The sequence below is a fragment of the Rhinopithecus bieti genome, unplaced genomic scaffold (genome assembly GCF_001698545.2).
Source record: "Rhinopithecus bieti isolate Rb0 unplaced genomic scaffold, ASM169854v2 scaffold_13259, whole genome shotgun sequence".
Lineage (NCBI taxonomy): Eukaryota > Metazoa > Chordata > Mammalia > Primates > Cercopithecidae > Rhinopithecus > Rhinopithecus bieti.
The window spans coordinates 764,899-788,767 of NW_016807544.1; the positions used below are offsets into that span (position 1 = coordinate 764,899).

General features: G+C 38.1%; 1 protein-coding gene across 1 annotated transcript in view; it reads left to right on the forward strand.

Annotated features, from left to right (window-relative positions):
* PCNX1 (pecanex 1) overlaps nucleotides 1-23,869 on the forward strand; it is a 213,885-nt gene that overhangs the window by 176,528 nt on the left and 13,488 nt on the right. The window contains 2 exon segments of the mRNA XM_017882758.1: nucleotides 10,639-10,739; nucleotides 11,516-11,666. Of these exon segments, the coding sequence (XP_017738247.1) occupies nucleotides 10,639-10,739; nucleotides 11,516-11,666 (252 nt within the window).

Sequence of the window (23,869 nt, forward strand, 5' to 3'; positions counted from 1 at the left end):
AGCCTCTTTTTACTCCATCAGTAAGAACAGGAGCATTTTGTACTTCCTCTGTGAGTGGTGGCTTTGAGCTTTTGTACTAGATGTGCAGTTTATGTGGAGCAGAGTAGTATATCTTAAAAGAAGGAATAGTGAGTTGGATAAAATAACCTCACAAAAGGCTCAGAAGACCAGTAGACAGTGGCTGGAAATAGAGGACCTCAAAGCTAAACTTCTTTCTTCCAAACATATAACAAGTAGTTTTATTTTTTCATAAATAAAATATACTTAAAATGTTTTGCATACTGTTTTCAAATCCTTGGACTGACTGTTGTTGGGAGAAGTAATGGGAAGTCATATTATTCTATAGCTCTCCTTTGGCTCAGATGATATTGGTTATTTTGTTGTGATTTAATCATGATGTTTTGGTCTAGGGGTTCACAGTGTACCCACTCAGGAACAGGGTTCCATCCTACCTTAAGGACCTTTAGAGATTATTGCTGAGGTCATGAACATGGCTCAAGGAAGTCCTGATTGGTAATAAATCATATATTCAAAAGGTTTATCTCTAAACTTGGGTATCCCCAGTCTCTTCAGGTAGCTTATTTCACTAATCCTGGTCTGTTTTATTTTCTACTCTTACAGTCTCTTTAGAAGAAAATTATCAGTTGTATTTTTCCAGCTATATGGTCTCCCATTTGCCCTAGTTTTTCTTTTAAGTTGAACAAGATTGTCTTCATCTCCTTAAGATCTTGCATGCTATTCTCTGAATCAGCATTCCCAGAATAACCTCTTCCTGGGGACGTTAATCAGGCCAGACTTGCTGACTTCAAGCTGTAGTGCCCTCATCTGAATGTTTAAAAGCTGCCTTAGACCCTTCTTCGGTAGTTCCCTTTCAAGATAGTATAAGATTGATCCTGAACTAACTGCATTAAAATTACCTTCAATGCGAAAATGAAAGGATTCATCTCAGTTTCTTTCTCCTACTTTTCAAACGATAAGTATTTCTTTCACTTTATTGTTAGTATTAGCAAGAATTTTTGGTGAGAATTTTTTTTTTTTTTTTTTTTTTTTTTTTGAGACGGAGTCTTGCTCTGTGGCCCAGGCTGGACTGCAGTGGCCGGATCTCAGCTCACTGCAAGCTCCGCCTCCCGGGTTTACGCCATTCTCCTGCCTCAGCCTCCCAAGTAGCTGGGACTACAGGCGCCCGCCACCTTGCCCAGCTAGTTTTTGTATTTTTTAGTAGAGACGGGGTTTCACCGTATTAGCCAGGATGGTCTCGATCTCCTGACCTCATGATCCGCCTGTCTCGGCCTCCCAAAGTGCTGGGATTACAGGCTTGAGCCACCGTTTGGTGAGAATTTCTAATGCAATTTAGGGAGTAGGGCACATGCCTTCTCCAACAGTAACAAAATAGTGCTACCAGGCTTGAACTAGTTTTTTTCTTTCAGCAAATTAAAGATCTTGCTATACTGTCTTCTGGCTTGCATTGTTTCTGATGAGAAGTCCACTGTCATTCTTTTCTTTGTTCCTCTGAAAAAATGGTAGGTACAATATAATATCTTTTTTCACTGGCTGCTTTTAAGATTTTCTCTTTATTACTGGTTTTAAGCAATTTAAATACAATGTGCCTTAGTTTAGTTTTCTCATGTTTCCTTTTTTATTATTATTGTACTTTAAGTTCTGGGATACATGTGCAGAAAGTGCAGGTTTGTTACATGGGTATACACAAGCCATGTGGCTTGCTGCATCCATCAACCTGTCATCTACATTAGGTATTTTTCCTAAGCTATCCCTCCCGTAGCCCCCCACACCCCAACAGGCCCCAGTGTGTGATGTTCCCCTCCCTGTGTCCATGTGTTCTCAGTGTTCAACTCCCACTTACGAGTGAAAACATGCAGTGTTTGGTTTTCTGTCCCTGCGATAGTTTGCTGAGAATGATAGTTTCCAGCTTCATCCATGTCCCTACAAAGGACATGAATTCATCCTTTATTATGGTGGCATAGTATTCCATGTTGTATATGTGCCACATTTTCTTTATCCAGTCTATCATTGATGGGCATTTGGGTTGGTTACAAGTCTTTGCTATTGTGAACAGTGCTGCAATAAACATATATGTGCACGTGTCTTTATAGTAGAATGATTTATAATCCTTTTGGGTATATACCCAAAATGGAATTGCTGGGTCAAATGGTATTTCTGGTTCTAGATCCTTGAGGAATCGCCACACTATCTTCCACAATGGTTGAACTAATTTACACTCCCACCAACAGTGTTAAATTGTTTCTATTTCTTCACATCCTCTCCAGCATCTGTTGTTTCCTGACTTTTTAGTAATCACCATTCTAACTGGCATGAGATGGTATTTCATTGTGGTTTTGATTTGCAGTTCTCTAATGACCATTGATGATGAGCTTTTTTTCATATGTCTGTTGGCCACATAAATGTCTTCTTTTGAGAAGTGTCTCTTCATATCCTTCACCCACTTTTGGATGGGGTTGGTTTTTTTCTTGTAAATTTAAGTTCCTTGTAGATTTGGATATTAGCCCTTTGTCAGATGGATAGATTACAAAAATTTTCTCCCATTCTGTAGGTTGCCTGTTCACTGTGAGGATAGTTTCTTTTGCTGTACAGAAGCTCTTTAGCTTAATTAGATCCCATTTGTCAGTTTTGGCTTTTGTTGCCATTGCTTTTGGTGTTTTAGTTGTGAAGTCTTTGCCCATGCCTATGTCCTGAATGGTATTGCCTAGTTGTTCTTCTAGGATTTTTATGGTTTTAGGTCTTATGTTTAAGTCTTTAATCCATCTTGAGTTAATTTTTGTATAAGGTGTAAGGAAAGGGTCCAGTTTCAGCTTTCTACATATGGCTAGCCAGTTTTCCGAACACCATTTATTAAATAGGGAATCGTTTCCCCATTGCTTGTTTTTGTCAGGTTTGTCAAAGATCACGTGGTTGTAAATGAGTGGCATTATTTCTGAGGCCTCTGTTCTGTTCCATTGGTCTATATATTTGTTTTGGTACCAGTACCATGTTGTTTTGGTTACTGTAGCGTTGTAATATAGTTTGAAGTCAGATAGCATGATGCCTCAAGCTTTGTTCTTTTTGCTTAGGACTGTCTTTGCTATGTGGTTTCTTTTTTGGTTCCATATGAAATTTAAAGTAGTTTTTTCCAATTCTGTGAAGAAAGTCAGTGGTAGCTTGATGGGGATAGCATTGAATCTATAAATTACTTTGGGCATTATGGCCATTTTCACAATATTGATTCTTCCTATCCATGAGCATAGAATATTTTTCCATTTGTTTGTGTCCTCTCTTACTTCCTTGAGCAGTGGTTTGTTGTTCTCCTTGAAGAGGTCCTTCACATCCCTTGTAAGCTGTATTCCTAGATATTTTATTCTCTTTGTAGCAATTGTGAATGGGAGTTCACTCATGATTTGGCTCTCTGTTCGTCTGTTATTGGTGTACAGGAATGCTTGTGATTTTTCACATTGATTTTGTATCCTGAGACTTTCCTGAAGTTGCTTATCAGCTTAAGGAGATTTTGGGCTGAGGCAGTGGGGTTTTCTAAATATACAATCATGTCATCTGCAAACAGAGATAATTTGACTTCCTCTCTTCGTATTTAAATACCCTCTATTTCTTTTCTTGGCTGATTGCCCTGTCCAGAACTTCCAGTACTCTGTTGAATAGGAGTGGTGAGAGAGGGCATCCTTGTCTTGTGCCGGTTTTCAAAGGGAATGCTTCCATCTTTTGCCCATTCAGTATGATATTGACCATGGTTTTGTCATAGATATCTCTTCTTATTTTGAGATAGGTTCCATCAATACCTAGTTTATGGAGAGTTTTTAGCATGAAGGGATGTTGAATTTTATCAAAAGCCTTTTCTGCATCTGTTGAGATAATCTTGTGGTTTTTGTCATTGGTTCTGTTTGTGTGATGGATTACGTTTATTGATTTGCATATGTTGAACCATCCTTGCATCCCAGGGATGAAGCTAACTTGGTTATGGTGGATAAGCTTATTGATGTGCTGCTGGATTCTGTCAGCCAGTATCTTATTGAGGATTTTCTCATTGATGTTCATCAGTTATATTGGCCTGAAATTTTCTTTTTTTATTGTGTGTCTGCCAGGTTTTGGTATCAGGATGATGCTATTCTCATAAAATGATTAAGGTGGTGTCCCTCTTTTCTGTTGTTTGGAATAGTTTCAGAAGGAATGGTACCAGCTTTTCTTTGTACCTCTGGTAGAATTCAGCTCTCAGTCCATCTGGTCCTGGGCTTTTTTGGTTGATAGGCTATTAGTTACTGCCTCAATTTCAGTACTTGTTATTGGTCTATTCAGGGATTCGACTTCTTCCTGGTTTATACTTGGGAGTGTGTGTGCGTCCAGAAATTTATCCATTTCTTCCAGACTTTCTAGTTTATTTGCATAGAGGTGTGTATAGTATTCTCTGATGGTACTTTGTATTTCTGTGGGTTCAGTGGTGATATTCCCTTTATCATTTTTATTGTGTCTGTTTGATTCGTCTCTCTTCTTTATTAATCTAACTAGCAGTCTATTTGTTGATCTTTTCAAAAAAACAGCTCTGGATTCATTTTTTGAAGGGTTTTTTGTGTCTCTGTCTCCTTCAGTTCTGCTCTGATCTTAGTTATTTGTTGTCTTCTGCTACCTTTTGAATTTGTTTGCTCTTGCTTCTCTAGTTCTTTTAATTGTGATGTTAGGGTGTTGGTTGTAGATCTTTCCCAGTTTTTTCTGTGGGCATTTATGCTATAAATTTCTCTCTAAACACTGTTTTACCTGTGTCCCCGAGATTCTGGTACACTGTGTCTTTGTTCTCATTGGTTTCAAAGCACTTATTTATTTCTACCTTAATTTCGTGATTTACCCAGTAGTCATTCAGGGGCAGGTTTTTCAGTTTCCATGTAGTTGTGTGGTTTTGAGTGATTTTCTTAATCCTGAGTTCTAATTTGATTGCACTATGGTCTGAGAGACCATTTGTTATGATTTCTGTTCTTTTACATTTGCTGAGGAGTGCTTTATTTCCAACTATGTGGTCAATTTTGGAATAAGTGCAATGTGGTGCTGAGAAGAATGTATATTCTGTTGATTTGGGGTGGAGAGTTCTGTAGATGTCTATTAGGTCTGCTTGGTCCAGAACTGAGTTCAAGTCCTGAGTATCCTTGTTAATTTTCTATCTTGTTGATCTAATATTGACTGTGGGGTGTTAAAGTCTCCCACTGTTACTGTGTGGGAGTCTAAGTCTCTTTGTAGGCCTCTAAGCACTTGTTTTATGAATTGCATGCTCCTGTATTGGGTGCATATATATATAGGATAGTTAGCTCTCCTTGTTGCATTGATATCTTTACCATTATGTAATGCTTTTCTTTGTCTTTTTTGATCTTTGTGGGTTTAAAGCCTGTTTTATCAGAGACTAGGATTGCAACCCCTGCTTTTTTTTTTTTTTTTTTTTTTTTTTTTTNACTCTCTTCTGGCTTGTGGGGTTTCTGCAGAGAGATCTGCTGTTAGTCTGGTGGACTTCCCTTTGTGGGTAATCTGACCTTTCTCTCTGGCTGCCCTTAACATTTTTTCCTTCATTTCAACTTTGGTGAATCTGATGATTATGTGTCTTGGGGTTGCTCTTCTCGAGGAGTATCTTTTCGGTGTTCTCTGTATTTCCTGAATTTGAATGTTGGCCTGTCTTGCTAGACTGGGGAAGTTCTTCTAGATAATAAACCTGAAGAATGTTTCCAAGTTGGTTTCATTCTCCCCATCACTTTCAGATACACCTATGAAATGTAAGTGTGGTCTTTTCACATAGTCCCATATTTCTTGGAGGCTTTGTTCATTCCTTTTCATTGTTTTTTCTCTCATCTTGTCTTCATGCTTTATTTCATTAAGTTGATCTTCAATCTCTGATATCCCTTCTTTGGCTTGATCGATTCAGCTATTGATACTTCTGTATGCTTCACGAAGTTCTTGTGCTGTTTTTCAGCTCCGTCAGGTCATTTATGTTCTTCTCTAAACTGGTTATTCTAGTTAGCAATTCCTCTAACCTTTTTTCAAGGTTCTTAGCTTCCTTGCATTGTGTTAGAACATGCTCCTTTAGCTTGGAGGAGTTTGTTGTTACCCACGTTCTGAAGCCTACTTCTGTCAGTTTGTCAAACTTATTCCCCATCCAGTTTTGTTCCCTTGCTGGTGAGGAGTTGTGTTCCTTTGGAGGAGAAAAGGCCTTCTGGGTTTTGGAATTTTCAGCCTTTTTGCACTGGTTTTTCCTCATCTTCGTGGATTTATCTACCTGTGGTCTTTGATACTGGTGACCTTCAGATGGGGTTTCTGTGTAGACATCCTTTCGGTTGATGTTGATGCTATTTCTTTCTGTCTGTTAGTTTTCCTTCTAACAGGCCCTTCTGCTGCAGGTCTGCTGGAGTTTGCTGGAGGTCCACTTGAGACCTTGTTTGCCTGGGTATCACCAGTGGAGGCTGCAGAACAGCAAAGATTGCTACCTGTTCCTTCCTCTGGAAGCTTCGTCCCAGAGGGGCACCCGCCAGGTGCCAGCCAGAGCTCTCCCATATGAGGTGTCTGTTGACCCCTGCCAGGAGGTATCTCCCAATCAGGATGCACAGGGGTCAGGGACCCACTTGAGGAGACAGTCTGTCACTTAGCAGAGCTCGAATGCTGTGCTGGGAGATCCGCTGCTCTCTTCAGGGCTGGCAGGCAGAATGTTTAAGTCTGCTGAAGCTGTGCCCACAGCCATCCCTTCCCCCAGGTGCAGGTGCTCTGTCCCAGGGAGATGGGAGTTTTATCTATAAACCCTTGACTGGGTCTGCTGCCTTTCAGAGATGCCCTGTCCAGAGAGAAGGAGTCTAGAAGGGCAGTCTGGCTACAGTGGGCTTTGCTAAGCTGTGGTTGGCTCTGCCCAGTTCAAACTTCCTGGCGGCTTTGCTTACACTGTGAGGGGAAAACTGCCTACTGAAGCCTCAGTAATGGCGGATGCCCCTCTCTCCACCAAACTTGAGCATTCCAGGTCAACTTCAGACTGCTGTGCTGGCAGCGAGAATTTCAAGCCAGTAGATCTTAGCTTGCTGGGCTCCATAGGGGTGGGATCCACTGAGCTAGACCACTTAGCTCCCTGACTTCAGCCCCCTTTCCAGGGGAGTGAATAGTTCTGTCTTGCTGGCGTTCAGGTGCCACTGGGGTATGAAAAAAAACTCCTGCAGCTAGCTCGGTGTCTGCCCAAATGGCTGCCCAGTTTTGTGCTTGAAACCCAGAGCCCTGGTGGCGTAGGCGCGTAAAGGAATCTCTTGGTCTTTGGCTTGTGAAGACCATGGGGAAAGCGTAGTATCTGGGCTGGAATGCACCATTCCTCACGGCATGGTCCGTCATGGCTTCCCTTGTCTAGGGGAACGAGTTCCCAACCTCTTGTGCTTCCCGGGTAAGGCATCTCCCCACCCTGCTTCTGCTTGTCCTCAGTGGGCTGTACCCACTGTCTAACCAGTCCCAATGAGATGAGCCAGGTACCTCAGTTGGAAATGCAAAAATCACCTCCTTTCTGCCTTGATCTTGCTGGGAGCTGCAGACTGGAGCTGTTCCTGTTCGCCCATCTTGCCAGCCACCTGTTTCTGGTTATTGAAGTTCATTGAGATTCTTGAATCTGTAGGTACATAATTTTTTTCAGATTTGGAGACTTTTCATGATTTAAAAAAAAATCTATTAAATGCTTTATTAATAAAACACACACAAACTATAAAAGGACTAAGAAATATAAATATCTGTGTCATAAGCAAACATTCAGGATCAACAGAATGATCAAAGGAGACTGCAACAAATTGGATTCCTACAGTGGAGAGGGCATCTTCACTGGTGAGGGGGGACCCCAGCTGTAACAGCTTTTCCAGTTCTCTCTCCCATCCAGAACCACAAGAGGCACGCCATTCAAGGGGAGGTGTCCATTCCGGTGCTCCTCAGGCAGGTCAAAATTCTCAAAATCTATAGGATTAAAAGGAGAGCATTTTTCTACTTCTGGATAGGTGTCATCAAGGCAGGAATAGAGGTGGTTTTAGCTTTAACAGTCTTCTCAGTCACAAGGCCCAGACCCCAGCTTCAGCCCATCCTTAGGAGCCACACAGGTGCCTGGTTCTCTATTTTCCTTATCAACAAGGATCAGAGTAGTTATTCTGGATTACTCCAATACTCTCCCTCCACCATTATTAAAAATAGTTTTTTTCTGTTTTCCTCTCCCCTTTTTGCAGGAACTCCAATTATGTTTATATTAGGCTGCTTGATTGTCCTACAGCTCCCTGATGCCCCATTTATTTTCAATCTTTTTTCTCTCTGTATTTCATTTTGCATAGTTTCTATTGCTAACTTTTTGAGATCATTTATCTTTTCTTCTGAATTAATATACCAATAATCCCATTCAGTATATTTTTTGTCTTAGACATTGCTTCATTTTGTATCTCTAGAAGTTTAGTTTGGGTCCTTTCTACAAATCTTCCATGTCTCATTCAACATGCTCAGTCATTCCTCTGCCTTCTTAAGCTTATGGAATATAGTTAAAATAGTTGTTTTAATATCCTTGTGGGTTAAGCCTAACATCTGTGTCAGTTGTGGGTCAGTTTTGATTGAGTGGTTAATTGATTGTTTTTCTTATTATGGATCCTATTTGCCTGCTACTTACATGCCTGTCAATATTTTATTAGATGTCATTCTTTTGAATTTTACCCTCAAGGGTGCTGGATATTTCTGTATTCCTGTAAATAATTCTTGAACTTCATTTTGTGACACAGTTAAGTTCTTTGGGGACAGTTTGATCCTTTCAGGACTTGCTTTGGAGGGATCAGAGCAGCTGTTAGTCTGGGGCTAATTCTTCCCCATGACCAAGACAATGCCATCCTGAGTGTTCTAGCCAGTCCCAAGGTTTTCTGCTATTCCTTTCTATTCCGTTGGGATGATTCTTTTCTCAGCCTAGGGTCCTCTCTGCGTGTGCCAATCAGCACTCTGCTGCAGATCTCTGAGTTCCCTCACCTCCCTCTCTCAGTAGCTCTCTCTAGCACTCGGCCCTGTGAGCTCCAGCTGACTCAGAGGCCTCCGGCTCAATTTGTGCTCCCCTTTCTTGTGGTCTGGAAGCTTTCTAGGTAATAAGCTCGGTCAGTTGTAGGGATACCGCATTTGTTTCCTGTCTCTCAGGGACCAGTGTCCAGTGTCTGAAAACTGTTGTGTCATGTATTCTGCCCAGTTCTTTGGCTGTTTCAGGTAGGGGGGTAGATATGGTCTCTATTGAATCATCTTGGCTGAGGTAAATCTGAACTGAATTAAAAAAAAAAATTCCTCATCACAGAAACAATACATTTTTAATCTAGAAAGTTGACAGGGGAAGGGAGGTAGAGAAGAAGAAAAAAAGAGTGAAGATCACCTATCATTTTATCACCCATTGTAACTACCTTTAGTTTTTTTTTTTTTTATATACGACTTCAAGTCTACACCCACTCTCTTATATTTTCTTTTGTATTTCTTTAAACTAGTGCTCTCATACTCTTTATTTGCTGTTTTGTAACCTGGACCCAAAATTTTTTTCAAAATGCCTACTTGATGAAACTAGAGTATGTGCTGTAAGAGGTAATATGTCTTTAGAAACAATCTAATTGGCAAGCAACTAGGACATCTCTAACACAGTCGCCATTAACTAAATTATCAAGTTCATGATAATTAACCTATCAATAGTAAGTTAATATCTTAGACCGTTCCCCTATTGTGTTTATAAGTTAATGGTTTATAAAGCCAAAAATAAATACCATTGGCAAAGTTAGAATAATTAAGCTAATTATTAGCCTGTATCATTGATTCTTCACCTTTAGCATGGATTAGAATCACCTGGAGAGTGATTGCTAGACTCCATCTCCAGAATTTGACATCAGAGATCTGGAGTGGCCAGAGATTTGCATTTCTAACAAGTTTCCAGGTGATGTTGTTACTGTTGGTCTTAGGACTATACTTTGAGAAGCACTGCTCTGGATTGTTTTTTGGTAACTGAGATGCTACCAAGATTTTCTTTAGTATTATGTAAGGTAATCAGTGATTATTATTTCGGCTTTCTTAGAGGGAGAAACAGGACAGTTACCAGCTTCTTTCAACTGTAAAGTATGTAATTGTTAAAAAATAAAAAGGTTGAGGAGAAACAATATTTGTGAATATCAACTTGATTTTCTTTACTATGTTTATAGTCACTAATAGGCTAACTCATCTGCCACTAATTGCCTGCTTGTCAAGTTATGTCAAAAATAAGTAGTTAAGAAAAAAAAGAAAAGAAAAAAAATAAGTAGCTAATAGATAGAAATATTGTATTTTCAGGAGAGGGTAATATCAATAATCCCAGTAAGTACTTTGAAATCCTTAGCTAAAATCCTAACATTTTATAATAGAGTCAGTTTTTTTTGTTTTAATTATGTTCCATTATTATGAAATTTTATATTTTATTTAAGGATTCCAAAGAAACTCCCCATACACATTCATGCTTCATTTCATACAGTTTTATTAAGTTTATTTTGAGGAGATAGAAATTATGTACTTTTTAAATTCTTTATCATTTCTCTGTATTAATTAGATTTATGATTTGTTAAATACTTATATGCCTTTCTGATAACAAATTTTTTTTGTTTTTTAAAGCCACTGGATGTGGACAAAGATTCATCCCTGGTGACTCTCTGTTATGGACTCTGTGTACTGGGACGGAGAGCTTTGGGGACTGCATCCCATCATATGTCCAGGTAAAGAAGGCATTTCTGTTCTGAGGAAGAGAGTATGGGAAGCTGTATTACCTAAATCTGAAATCATTTTTCATGGAAGCATGTATTCTATGCTAATTTATTGTAAAGTCTTTTCAGATTTTGTATTTCTATACATCATCTTCTTGAACATAGTTGAGCTGTCCTAACTGGTTAACAGAACTGGTTTTTAAAATTCACACATGTGTGGGTAGCCACTGATAATGAGAATATAATGAATTAAAGACATTTTAAAATATAACCACCCATGAATTTTGATTGGCCTCCTCCTGTTTACATCTATTTTTCTAACAAATTCATTCATTTCTATTTTCCCATATTTCCTTGCAGTCTTTGTCTAGGCTATTTATACTTCTAATATAGTAATAGATTTGGAGACTCTAAATCTAAACTGAATTTCCTAACATATACATCCAAATGAATCAGAATTTCACATATTTTGAATTTTTTTCTGTGATAACTACATGTTTTCCATTAAGCTTTTCTTAATTTATTTTAACTTTACTTTAACCAAATCTGTAGGCTCTTTGCCTGTTGTTTATTTTCGTGGACTCACTATTAGAATGGTTCATAAATAAGGGTCCTAGGTCGGACAGGCCCTATCTCTTGTGATTCTGGTTCAGGGTTCTGACATTAGTTCCTGGAATCTGTATTTTCAAAACACTCCCAGGTGATTCTGATGCACAGGCAGATGTAAGAATCAATGTCATGGAAGACCTTTGTCAAAACATGTGAACTTTTATCTCCAATCTTAACAGTAATTTAGAGTCATTCCTCTATGGATTGCATGCCCTATTTAAAGGAGATTTCCGTATTTCTTCAATTCGAGATGAATGGATCTTTGCTGACATGGAATTGCTAAGAAAAGTAGTAGTCCCTGGGATCCGTATGTCCATTAAACTCCATCAGGTAAGAAGATGAGATTTTTCTAGTTCATTACTGGTGTTTACTGATCCTTCTTCACATGATTTCAGTATTAGTCCGTTCTCATGCCGCTGTAAGGAATACCCGAAACTGGGTGATTTATAAAGGAAAGAGGTTTAATTGACTCACAGTTCCACGGGGGTGGGGAGGCCTCATGAAACTTACAGTCATGGCGGAAGGGGAGGCAAACACATCCTTCTTCATATGGTGGCAACAAGGAGAAGTGCCAAGCAAAAGGGGGAAAAACCCCTCATAAAACCATCAGATCTCATGAGAACTCACTCACTATCATGAGAGCAGCAGCATGGGGTAACTGCTCCCATGATTCAATTACCTCCCACTGGTTCCCTTCCAGGACATGTGGGGATTATGGGAACTACAATTCGAGATGAGATTTGGGTGAGGACACAACCAAAGCATATCAGCTTCCAAATTATGTGTCTTAGGAACTTTTTGAGAAATATTCTGATCTGAATAAAAGAAAAATGTGATTTCATGACAAGATACATTAAATCTTTAAAACCTGAATCTATGTTTCTAATAGTAAATTTGAATATTAACATTAGAGAGTGACTGATATAGGCATGAAATAAGTAAAGGTCCTTGGCCCCCATAATACTTATTTTGACTTCCTATCATTGTAATTCCTGCCTGTTCCCTGTATGAATATTAGCCAACTCTAAATGTAGTGTAGTAAACTTCAGGAGTGTTACAAGTACTGCTGTTACTGAAGGATGAATTTCATTCCATGTGTTTTATAGAATAATAGGTGGTTAGGACAGACTTAGGCTTAGCTAAATATCTTAATAGGGTAATGACATTAAAGTGAGGCCCCACAATGCATTTCTAAAGCCCTAGATGGTTGCAAGAATATATTGTGAAATTAAGTACTGGCACTTGTTCCTCCATTCCACTAGACGGTAGTTATCAGATCTGATGATAAGAGACTTCGTGATAAGACTCATTAAAGTGTATCTGCAGTGCTCAAATATAATTGAATATTTTGCCCCCAAATAAAATGTAACTTACTCTTCAAGTCATTATAGTATAAAGTGTGGGAATTAAATTAAAAACCTCACATTCTTTAGGAACATTACTAATAAGGAACACGTTATTTGAAAATCTCTTTGAAAAATGGAATACTATTTGAGGATGATGCCCCAGGGAAATACTAATTTGGGATCAAATAGAATTGTCCATCTTCAGACTAGTTTTAGAGTTTTGAGACAAAATTCAATGCATTTCACAAGAAGGTAATTCAGATTAAAATGTTTTTAAAACTTAGACATTTCTGGAAATGTACGAAGTATGTATTTGCTTTATAAGAAATACTCTCTTTTATATAACATAATTTTCTAATAGCTTCTGACAAACTTCTTCAATTAATTCTAAATGTTATGACAGATACTTGATCTCAATTTGTCTAAGATGAAACTGAGCACAGAATTTAAAGCCTCTGATGCCTTGGGTGCCTACCCCTAGTCTCTCCTTAGAGGATTCTCTTGCCTGTTGCTGCCAGGTCTCTTTCCTTAAATATTCCTTTGGCTGTGGCATTATTGCTGATATCAGTGATTCTTTACTTTATCTTCTGGCCCAACACACTTGGATATAGCACACTCCCATCATTAGCCAGTACTGACAACATTTATAAACAGGGAGGTGAGAATGTAGAATTGGAACCCAGGAACCATGGAGGGATGAGGGGAGGAGAGGAACTGGAGAATGTAATGCTACCTGGAGAAGTTCCTTAATTCTGGTATACCTTCTGGGAGGGTGGAGATTGACCTATAAGGTCACAAACAACAGCCATTTATTGATCATCACTTTGAGCAAGACATTAGGTTGTCTATGAGGATCTCTCAGGCGGGAAAATCTAGATGTGTAAATCAGTACTGGTCATTGCCAAAGTTCATGTGCTCATGAAAATCCATAAAAGTGAACAATAGGCTCATATACTAAAAGAAAGGATATATGCATCTACCTTACAACCCAACAATTCTACTTCTAGATGTTTACACAAGAGAACTAAAGTACAATTGATTCTTGAACAACACTGGTTTGAACTGCATAGCTACATTTATACATAGATTTTTTTTCAGTAAATGTACTGGAAACTTTTTTGGAAATTTACAACACTTTGAAAAAGATGAACTACAAAGCCTAGAATTATCAATAAAATAAGACAAACATAGGTATGTCATGAATGCATAAAATACACATAGATACTAGTTTATTTTATTATTTGCTACCATAAAACACACAGAAATCTATTATAGAAAGTTAAAATTTATCAAAACTTACAAAAACACTTACAGACTATACGTGGCACCATCTGCAGTTGAAAGAAATGTAAACAAACATAAAGATGCAGTATTAAATCATAACTACATAAAGTTAACTGTGGTACATATTAATATTATACCACTACAGTAATGTCATAGTCACCTTCTGTTGCTTTTGCAGTGAGCTCAAATGTTGGGAATGTGCTTAAAACGCCGTGTGGCACTGATCATCTCTGTGTGAGCAGTTCGCCTTTCCAGTAAATTGTGTATTTCAATAAAAAGAGCTCACTTGCAGTTCTCCTGTATTTCTCATTGTGTTTAGTGCAGTACCATAAACCTTAAATAACACCATGGGATCCATACAGAGTGCCACTAGTGAGGATGAAAGGGCCCCCATGAAACAGAAAAGTCACGACATTAAAAGTAAAGGTTGAGTTGCTTGATATGTGCCATAGATTGAGGTCTGCAACTGTGGTTGCCCACCATTCCAAGGTAAGTGAATCCATCTTAAGGACCAGTGTGGAAAAAAAAATTTGTGAAGCTTCCACTGTTACTACACCAGCAGGTGGAAAACCTTGCACATTTTACAAAATACGTTTGCATCTTATGTTGAAAATAGAGCTTTTATGTTGGATACAGGATTTCTATAAGAAAGGCATACCTATAAACACTAATATGATTCAAGAAAAAGTGAAGTCATTATATGGCGACTTAAAGCATAGGGAAGGTGAAGGATTTAAAGCTGGAAAATTTAATGCCAGCAAAGGATGGCTTGATAATTTTAGAAAGAACTTTGGCTTTAAAAATGTCAAGATAACAGGAGAAGCAGCTTCTGCCAACCAAGAGGCAGCAGACGAGTTCCAGATGCCATTAAGAAAATCATTGAGGGAAAAGGATATCTGCCTGAACAGATCTTTAATGCAGGTGCAAGTGCCCTATTCTGCAGTGGGGGTTGGGGGTGGGGAAGCCACAAAGTACACTTTTTAGTAAGGAAGAGCACCAAGCACCAAAATTTAAGGCAGGAATGAGTAAGCTAAGTTTACTGTTTTGTGCAAATGCAGAGAGGGGTTTATGATCAGGTCTTTACCTATAAAGCCGCTGACTCCTAAGCCTTGAAGGGAAAAGATAAGCACCAACTGCTATTTTGATTGTACAACAAGAAGGCCTAGACAAAGAGAACTCTTCCTGGTTTGGTTCCACCAATGCTTTGTCCCTGAAGTCAGGAAGTACCTTGCCAGTAAAGGACCTTCTTTTAAAGTTCTTTTGGTATTGGACAGTGCCTGTGGCCACCCAGAACCCCATGAGTTCAACACTGAGGGTGCGGAGGTGGTCTGCTTGCCTCCAAACAACTTCTCTAATTCAGCCTCCAGATCAGGTTATAATAAAGACCTTTAAGGCTCATTACACATAGTACTCGCTATGGAAGAGAACCCTGATAGAACATCATGAAAGTCTAGAAAGATTACACCATTGAAGATGCCATTGCTGTTATCGAAAAAGCCATGGAAGCTATCAAACACAAAATAATACATTTCTGCTGGAGAAAACTGTGCCCCAGATGTTGTACATGACTTCATAGGATTTATGACAGAGCCAATCAAGGAAGTCATGAAAGAGATTGTTGATATGGCAAATAAAAGGTAGGGGATGAAGGATTACAAGGTGTGGCTCTTGGAGAGATTCAAGAGGTATTAAGTACCACACTAGAAGTATTAACAGAAGATGACTTTATGGAGATGAATGCTTCCAAGCCAGCACCAGATGATGAGGACGACGAGGAAGCAGTGCCAGAAAACAAGTTGACTTTACATAGTCTGGCAGAGTGATTCGGATTATTCAAGACTGATTTTGACTTCTTTTACAGCATGGACCCTTCTGTGATGTGGACACTAAAACTAAAGCAAAAGGTAGAATAAGAATTGGTACTATATAGAAACATTTTAAAGAAATGAAAAGGAAAATGTCAGAAACGTATAATGTTTTTTGGTAGTTACACCAAGGGTGCCTGCTTCTCTTCCCTCTCCTTCCACCTCCTCCACCTTTGCCACCTCTGAGACTGCAAGACCAACCCCTCCTGTTCCTCCTTCTCAGCCTATTCCAAATGTGAGATGACAAAGATGAAGACCTTTATGATGATCCACTTCTACTTAATGAACAGTAAATGTATTTTCTCTTCCTTATGATTTTCTTAATAACATTTTCTTTTCTCTAGCTTACATTATTGTAAGAATACAGTATATGATATGTGTAAAATGCAAACTATGTGTTAATTGACTATGTTATTGGTAAGGCTTCCAGTCAACAGTGAGGTATTTGTAGTTAACATTTTTTGGAGTCAAAGGTTATACATGGATTTTAGAGTGCATAGGGATAGGCACCCCAACCCCTGCATTGTTCCAGGGTCAACTGTATATGTCTACACAAAGACTTAAACACAAATGTTTATAGTGTTTTTATTCATAATAACCTCCAACTGGAAACTACTCAAATGTCCATCAGCATACAGGCATACAAATTATGGTATATCCACACAACAGAATATTACTCAGCAATAAAAAGAAACTAATAACAAACAGCAGATCAGTGGTTACTTGGAGTTTAGAAAGTGAATGCCAGAGGCAGGAAGGAACTTTTTGAGGTGATGGAAATGCTCTATAACTAGATTGCAGCAGTGGTTACCTGGGTATGCACATTTGTCAAGATGCATCTAACTGTACACTTAAAATGGGTGCATTTTGTTGTAAATTGTATTTCAATTTGACTTTTAAGAAGATTCTGTTTCCAGAGAGCTGAAAATATAAAATTTCTATTAACCTTTGCCTTTCAGACATAGTCTTTGATGATGTACTTTTAGTACTTCATAGGTGTCTTTGAACTTTTTTCTTTATAGTTTTTTCCCCACCCTCTCCAACCTTATGTATTACATGTGCTTACTTTTTGGTAATTACAACTGTTATGGTATGCTGGACGTGATGCCTCAAGCCTATAATCCCAGCACCGTTGGGAGGCCAAGGTGGGAGGATCTCTAGAGTCCAGGAGTTTGAGACCAGCCTGGTCAACATAGCGGGACTGCGTCTCTGCAAAAAAGAAACAGAAATATTAGCCAGGCAAGGTATCGCATGCCGTTAGTCCCAGCTACTTGGGAGGCTGAGATGGGAGATCACTTGAGTTCAAGAGTTTGAGGTTACAGTGAGCTATGATTGCATCACTGCACTCCAGCCTGAGCGACAGAGCAATGCCTAGTCGCTAGAAAAAAAACTCCAAGAAGAAAATGTTATGATCTGTACAGTATTTACTATTGTATAGTGTCCTACATGTACACAGTACTTTCATATGCATTAAATCACCACAACCCAGAAAGTTATTTTAATCCCAATTTTGCAGAAGAAGATTAACCAAAACTCAGATTAAGCAAATTCCTTTTTTCATCTGTTCTCTTTCTTGTCCTCTAATTGCTTTTGTAAAATATATTTCCTCCTTAATTATTTTCCTTTATTAGCACTCTTTGAGGATTACATAGTTGTTAGAACTAAAATAAACCAATCAAAATCCACATGAGTTTACATATGATATGTGCTAAAAATTTTACAGTCTATGATATCCTTGAGGACAGGAATAATTTCTTATTAATCTTTATGTTCTCCTTGCTTGGGACAGTGGACTGTAAATGTTTAATGAATGAGTTTCATTGCTCTAAAAATGTGTATCCTGTGCATCTGCTTATAACATCTTAAGTATATTTCTAAAATTCTTCTGAAAACTTTTACCAGTAAAACTGATAACGTCTCTTGAATATTCTTAAAAAGTAAACATTGCTCAATAATAAACATCTTTCCATCACTCCATATTATTGTACAGTATCCCCAAGAAGCAATCACTGCCAGTAATTTGATGTATCTTTTCTGATTTCTTCTAAGCACATACATTTTTGTCTATGTGTGTGATATGCTCCTTTTTAAAAATGTAATTTTGCTATGCAAATTAATTGTAACATGCTATTTTTTTCATTTAATATGACATAGACATCTTTCCAAATCACCACATACAGAGGCACCTCACAGTTTTCAGTGTACGTAGAACTTTACATATTTATTCAACCATTTTAAAGCCAGTAAAGAGATATTTAAACAAGATGAAACATTTTCCACTTTGGGCATGCCTGATAATTTCCAGCATTTTGTTCATTTTCTTAAGAATATGATTATTGGCCAGGCATAGTAGCTTATGCCTGTAATCCCAGCACTTTGGGAGGCCGAGGCAGGAGGGGGATCACTTGCTCAGGTGTTTGAGATCATCCTGGGCAACATAGAAAGACTCTGTTTCTACAAAAAAATTTTAAAAAATTAGCTGGGCTGGGTACAGTGGCTCATGCCTATAATCCCAACACTTTGGGAGGCCAAGGTGGGTGGATCACGAGGTCAGGAGATCGAGACCATCCCAGCCAACAAGGTGAAACCCCATCTCTACTAAAAATACAATAATTAGCTGGGCGTGGCGGTGTGTGCCTGTAATCCCAGCTACTTGGGAGACTGAGGCAGGAGAATCACTTGAACCTAGGAGGCTGCCGTGAGCTGAGATTGTGCCACTAAACTCCAGCCTGGAGACAGAGCTAGACTCTGTCTCAAAAGAAAAAAAAAAAGAGTTGGGCATGGGGGCGTGTGCCTGTACTTAGGAGGTTAAGGTGAGAGGATTGCTTGAGCAAAGGAGGTCAAGGTTGCAGTGAGCTATGATCACGCCTCTACACTACAGCCAGGGTGACAAAGTGAGATCCTGTCTCCAAAAAAAAAATAGAAAAAAATGTTATTGCTTATGTCTGGTCTTTTATTTTTCATTCAAGTAATTGTAAAAATACTACTCTACAAAGATGGCATTCCTTTCCTAGTACAACTATTTGCTAAAAGGTAGTACATCATATGACATCTGACTGTCTGCTTGTATAGGAAAATATGAACTCAGTATTTAAAATAAAAATTAGGAGAGTTGGTGTATGATATACAGAAGTTAAGAACTGCTTATCAGTATATTATGAATGCTATGTTAGATCAAGTGGTCTAAAAACAGGTTAGAGTCCAAGATTGTTGTGCAAGAGATTAATTGAGGGGTGCACTCGAGAAATGTTTGTAAAGAAGTGTTAGAAGTGGGATAGCAAAAGGGAAGCAGCTCAGCAAAATGTGTTTTAGCTGAATTCTAGCCTTAGCTGGATTCTAGAAGAAACTCTGGAGTTAGCAGTATCTCCAAAAGTTAGGCTGTGTACTTCCTTACTTCTCACCCCATACAGAGAAGGATGTACCCCTCCCCACCCCCGACACCGGTGTTTCCTACCCAGGTAGCTCCATTAGCTAAAGGCAATTCCTAGAAGAGAGGAACCTTCTAAGAATTATCCTAATTTGCTTAGGATAATGGCCTCTGTCCACATCCATATTACTGCAAAGGGAAGTGACTTATATCTTTTTTATGGCTGCATAGTAGTCCATGGTGTATATGTACCTTATTTCCTCTATCAGATTTACCATTGATGAGGACCTAGGTTGATTCTGCATCTTTGCTATTGTGGATAGTGTTGCAATGAACATAAGAGTGTATGTGTATTTTTGGTAGAACAATTTATTTTCTTTTGGATTTATACCCAGTAACGGGATTGCTGGGTCAAATGGTAGTTATGTTTCTTTGAGAAGTCTCCAGCTGCGTTCCACAGTGACTGAACTAACTTGCATTTCAACAGTGTATAAGCATTCCCTTTTCTCCTCAGCTTTGCCAGCCTCTCTTGTTTTTTGACTTTTTAATAATAGTCTTTCTGACTGGTGTGAGATGGTGGTTTTGATTTGCATTTCTTTGATGATTCATGTTGTTGAGCATTTTTTTCACATTTGTTTGCTGCTTGTATGTCTTATTTTGAGAAGTATCTGTTCTTGTCTTTTGCCCACTTTTTAATGGGGTTGTTTTTTGCTTATTGAATTAAGTTCCTTATAGATTCTGGGCATTAGACCTTTGTTGGATGCATAGTTTTTGAATAGTTTCTCCCATCCTGTAGGTTGTCGGTTTAGTCTGTTGACAGCTTGTTTTCCTGTGCAGAAGCTCTTCAGTTTAATTAAGTCTCACTTGTCAGTTTTTGGTTTTGTTGCACTTGCTTTTAGGACTTAGTCATAAATTATTTCCCAAAGCTGATGTCCAACATGGTGTTTTCTAGATTGTCTTCTAGGATTCTTATATTTTAAGGTCTTACATTTAAATCTTTAATCCATTCCGTCTTGTGTTAATATTTGTATATGGTAAAAGGTAGGAGTCTAGTTTCATTGTTCTGCATGTGGCTAGCCAGCTACCCTAGCACCGTTTATTGAATAGGGAGTCCTTTCTCTGTTGCGTATTTTTTCACAACTTTGTTGAAGCTCAGATGGCTGTGGGTGTACAGCTTTATTTCTGGGTTCTTCATTCTGTTCCATTGGTCTGTGTGTCTGTCTTTTACCAGTACGGTGCTATTTTGGTCACCGTAGCCTTATAATTTGAATTCAGGTAATGTGATACCTCTGGCTTTGTTCTTTTTACTTATAATTGTTTTGACTGTTCAGGCTTCTTTTTTGGTTCTATATAATTTTAGAAGCTTTTTCTAATTCTGTGAAAAATTACGTTGGTAGCTTGATAGGAGTGGCATTAAAGCTGTAGATTGCCTTGGGCAGTATGGCCATTTTAACAGTATTGATTCATCCAGTCCATAAGCATGGAATGTTTTTCCATTTGTGTCACATCTGATTTCCTTCAGCACTGTTTTGTAGTTCTCTTTGTAGAGATCTTTCACCTCCTTGGTTAGATGTATTCGTGTGTGTGTGTGTGTGTGTGTGTGTGAATGCATTGTAGATGGGATTGCATTATTGATTTGGTTCTCGGCTTGAATATTATTGATTAATAGAAATGCTACTGATTTTAGTACACTGATTTTGTATGCTGAAACTTGATTGAAGTCAACAGTTCCAGGTTCTCGGCTTGAATATTATTGATTAATAGAAATGCTGCTGATTTTAGTACACTGATGTTGTATGCTGAAACTTGATTGAAGTCATTTATCAGTTCCAGGAGCCTTTTGGCAGAGTCTTCTCACTTCTGTAGGTATAGAATCATATCAGCAGCAAAGAGAGATACTTTGACTTATTTTCCGATTTGGTTGCCTTTTTTTTTGCCCCCTGTCTGATTGCTATGGGTAGGACTTATGGTACTGTGTTGAATAGGAGTGGTGAGAGTGGACATCCTTGTTTTGTTCTGGTTCTCAAGGGAGATGCTTCCAGCTTTTGCCCATTCAATATGATGGCTGTAGGTTTGTCATAGATGCTGCATCCTGGAGATTTTGGCATGTTGTATCTCTGTTTTCATTTATTTCAAAGAATTTTTTAAATTTCTGCTTTAACTTCATTTTTTTACGCAAAAGTCATTCACAAGAAAGTTGTTTAATTCCCATGTAATTGTGTGGTTTTGAGAGATCTTCTTGGTATTGATTTCTGTTTTTATTCCTCTGTGGTCCAAGAGTATGATTACTTTTATTTTGATTTTTTAAATTCATTGAAACTTGCTTTATGGCCAGGCATGTGGTCAGTCATAGGGTATGTTCTGTGTGCAGATAAAAATAATGTGTAGTCTGTGGTTGATGGGTGGAGTATTCTGTAGATTTCTATTAGATTCAGTTGGCCAAGTGTCAAATTTAAGTCCAGAATTTCTCTGTTAGTTTTTTGCCTTAATGATCTAACACTGTCAGTGGGGTATTGAAGTCCCCTGCTATTACTATTGTGGCTAAGTCTTTTTGTAGGCCGAGAAAACCTTGTTTTATGAATCTGGGTGCTTCAATGTTGGGTGCATATATATGTAAGATAGTTATATCTTCTTGTTAAATTGAACCCTCTGTCATTATGTAATGACCTTTTGTGTTCATTTTTACTGTTGTTAAAATCTGTTTTATCTGATGTAGGAATAGTGACTCCTGCTCTTTTGTTTTGTTTGTTTGCATGACAAATCTTTCTCCACCCCTTTACTTTGCGCCTGTGAGTGTCATTGCATGTGAGATGGGTCTCTTGAAGACACCAGACAAATGGATCTTTTTTTTTTAAATCCACCTTGCAACTCTGTGTCTTTTAAGTGGGGTGTTTAGACCATTTACATTCAAGGTTAATATTGATACGTGAGGTTTTGATCCTATCATGAAGTTGTTAGCTAGTTACTTCATAGTTGTACTGTGTGGTTGCTTTATAGGGTCTGTGGGCTGTGTTCTTAAGTGTGTTTTTGTGGTAGCAGGTATTATTTGTTTCCATGTTTGGAGCTCCCTTAAGGATCTCTCGTAAGGCTGGTCAAGTGGTAACAAATTTCCTTAGCACTTGTTTGTCTGGAAAAGATTTTATTTCTCCTTCAGTTATGAAGCTTAGTTTGGCAGGATATGAAATTCTTGGTTGAAATTTCTTTAAGAATGCTGAAAACAGGCCCCAATCTCCTCTGGCTTATAGAGTTTCTTCTGAGAAGTTTACTATTAACCTGATGGCGTTCCCTTTGTATGTGATCTGATCTTTAAGAATTTTTCTTTAGTGTTGACCTTGGACACCCTGGTGACTGTATGCCTGGTTATATTCATTTTGTATAGTATCTCACAGCTGTTCTCAGATTTCTTGTACCTGGATGTCTACCTTTCTAGCAAGATTAGAGAAATGCTCTTGAGTTATTCCCTCAAACATGTTTTTCAGGTTGTTTACTTTTCCACCTCCTCTCTCAGGAATATCATTAATTGGTAAGTTTGGTTGCTTTACATAATCCCATATTCCTCAAAGACTCTGTTCATTTCTTTTATTCTTTTTTCTTTATTTTGTCTGACTGAGTTATCCCAGAATACCAGTCTTCAAGGTCCAAAATCTTCTGCCTGGCATTTACTAACTTCCTAAACTTAGGAAGCAATTAAGCATCTTTAAGCTTCAGTTTTTAAACATCAAAAATGCAGGTATTATCAACTCAACCTACTTGACAAGATTGTGGTAAGATTCCAGTGAAATAGTGTAGAACATTTTATGTTGTGAAGCATTATTTATGTGTACAGTATTATCTCACATATCTCAACCCCCCCAGCTAACAGGCTCTATCCTTAAGATAGATCTCTTACTCTCCCTCTTCTCCTTTCACATAGGACAAATTCTGGTCAGTTGACTTGAGTGCAAATGGATTACTTTACCTGGATACAGAAATTTGTCAACCTCCCAACTATAAATACGAAAGCAGCCTATAATATTTACATTTCTTTAATATACCATTTCAAAACTGCAGATTTATGTTATGGTTATTTCAGTATATGTCCTGTCCCTGTTAATGTGTGGGTTTTATAACAGGGAGATACATTTCGTATCTTCTTTGTTTCATCTATGCTGCCTGCCATAGAGTCTTGTACATGGTAAATACTGAATAACTATCAAATGAATGAGTAGTTATTAAGACCAAGAGGCTTTTCAGAGAAAACTTTACCAACTTCTCTAGGACTAGGACCCCAGATCTGTGCTCAAAGCTCATAGATTGGAGCTGTATCTTAACTAGGTGAGAGGCAGGATAAAGTAGTATATTAGAACCCATTTTAGAGATATGACTTTATACAAAAAATACCTAGTTAAAAAGAAACACAATATAGAGACCTTTTATATAGTTTTAGCCTTCCTTGGCTAATAGTGATGTAATCCTTCAACAGAAAAAAAACATGAGCAAAGATATGAAAACCAACTTGAAAGAGAAAACAAAACACATAAAACCAGAAATGATATTTTTTCATCTAGAACTTAGAGGGTTGGATTGAGGAATTTACCAAAATATTATAGCAGTAATGAGCTAATTCCTAACCCAGTTATGATTGAGAATTTATAATTTATCTCTAATATTAACATGTGTTGAAGTATTCAT